This window comes from Pteropus vampyrus, unplaced genomic scaffold (assembly GCF_000151845.1).
Source record: "Pteropus vampyrus isolate Shadow unplaced genomic scaffold, Pvam_2.0 Scaffold12500, whole genome shotgun sequence".
Classification (NCBI taxonomy): Eukaryota; Metazoa; Chordata; class Mammalia; order Chiroptera; family Pteropodidae; genus Pteropus; species Pteropus vampyrus.
Genome location: NW_011901281.1, coordinates 2,906 through 4,288, shown reverse-complemented (window position 1 = coordinate 4,288; position 1,383 = coordinate 2,906). Strand labels below are relative to the sequence as shown.

Here is a 1,383-nt window from a genome sequence, read left to right as displayed (position 1 = left end):
ATTCACCATGCCAATCATGTCCTCCTTCCTAGATGGGTACCTAATAAGGAGAGGAAAAAACCAACACAGAATGGAGCCAGAAAGAAAAATTTCAGAAAAACTCTTAAAATTAGCAATTTGAGAAAGCAAGTAAATTTGTAAGAAGGAGATGTCATCAAAAGGAATCCATCTTTTGTTTCGGATTGTTGCAAGGTAAAATGATGAATGGAAAGTAAAACATTCTGGTGCCACGTCTCAACTTTCGTATCCAACCACTAAAGTAGTATATCCACCCCACACTGGCTCAGCAAGTACCCGAGCACCTCTACACTGTGTAATAAGAGGACCATGGCTTCTACAATGTCAGAATCCAAAATCCTTCATATGCAATTATCTTCCCTAGTGTCTCACAGAGTTTGTGTTCAGCTCCCAGTGCAGTCCCCAGCTCTGTGGCACTCACGGCACAGAAGTATTCAGCCGAGTCACTCCAATGAGCAAAGTGTTTCTGCAGGTTGAAGGAAGATTCATCTTTCCTAAATTCAGCCACAAAATCTTTGATGCCTTTAACCATGGTGTTCCCTAAAGAGTACTTGAGGAGAAGCTGGAGGCCTTCGCTGGGGTACTGGACGTACCAGAAGAGATAAGGAGTTGCGTCATACTCATACTTGCACCTCAGCTCCAGCGAGGCTCCTTCAGAGACAGCGATGTGGCTGTCAGGCTGGGTCACCGTCTGGGCTCTGGCGCCTCCTGCAAAATTAATGTTTTATCGGTGAAAGCAGTGCAGACTTCACTGTGAAACCTAAGTATTTCTGCTAAAATTTAAAGAAGAAAAATTTTACTTCTGTGGAACTAAGGACCATAATAGACTATTACTCACTCAAGGCAAAGAACATCCCCAGTACTGAGATGAGCAACAGGAGCATGGCTGAGCAATGGAAATGCTGCAGGCTTCTTTGTGGAAGTTCTCCTTTGAGCAGGCAGGAAAACAGCAGTAGAACCCAGCTCTCAGAAATATGCATGAGTAAGGTTGGGCTTCACAAGTCCTTTGTTTAGGTAAAAATACAAAAACTGCTAGATAACTTTGGGTGCTTCTGATCTCTAATTCTCCTCTCTTGTCTCTGTCTTCAAAGAACTCAAGGAGGGTGCTTCAATAGGCTAGTTTCAGGAAGGCAGGGGCTTAGGGGAAGGTGCTGATCTTCAGGGAAACAAGGATCTCTAGTTTGTCCAACATCGCCCCCTGGAGGCTAGACAAAGGACCAAAGATCCAGACTCCCCCGTGGAAGCTACTCTTCCTTCTCTTGAGATGTATCAAAAATTTCCACTGAATATACTCCTTTCTTTCCAAATATATTCTCTACCCTCTGTAGATCTTATTAATCCTTGCCTCAATGAAAAATAAGGCCT

The 1,383-nt window shown here is 43.6% G+C and overlaps 1 gene segment (V, D, J or C); it reads right to left on the bottom strand.

Annotated features, from left to right (window-relative positions):
- Positions 1-191: 191 nt before the first annotated feature.
- LOC105310821 lies at positions 192-1,361 on the bottom strand. The segment is given in 2 exon segments: positions 192-726; positions 857-1,361. Coding segments are annotated over 2 exon segments (534 nt in total).
- Between the last annotated feature and the right edge of the window lie 22 nt (positions 1,362-1,383).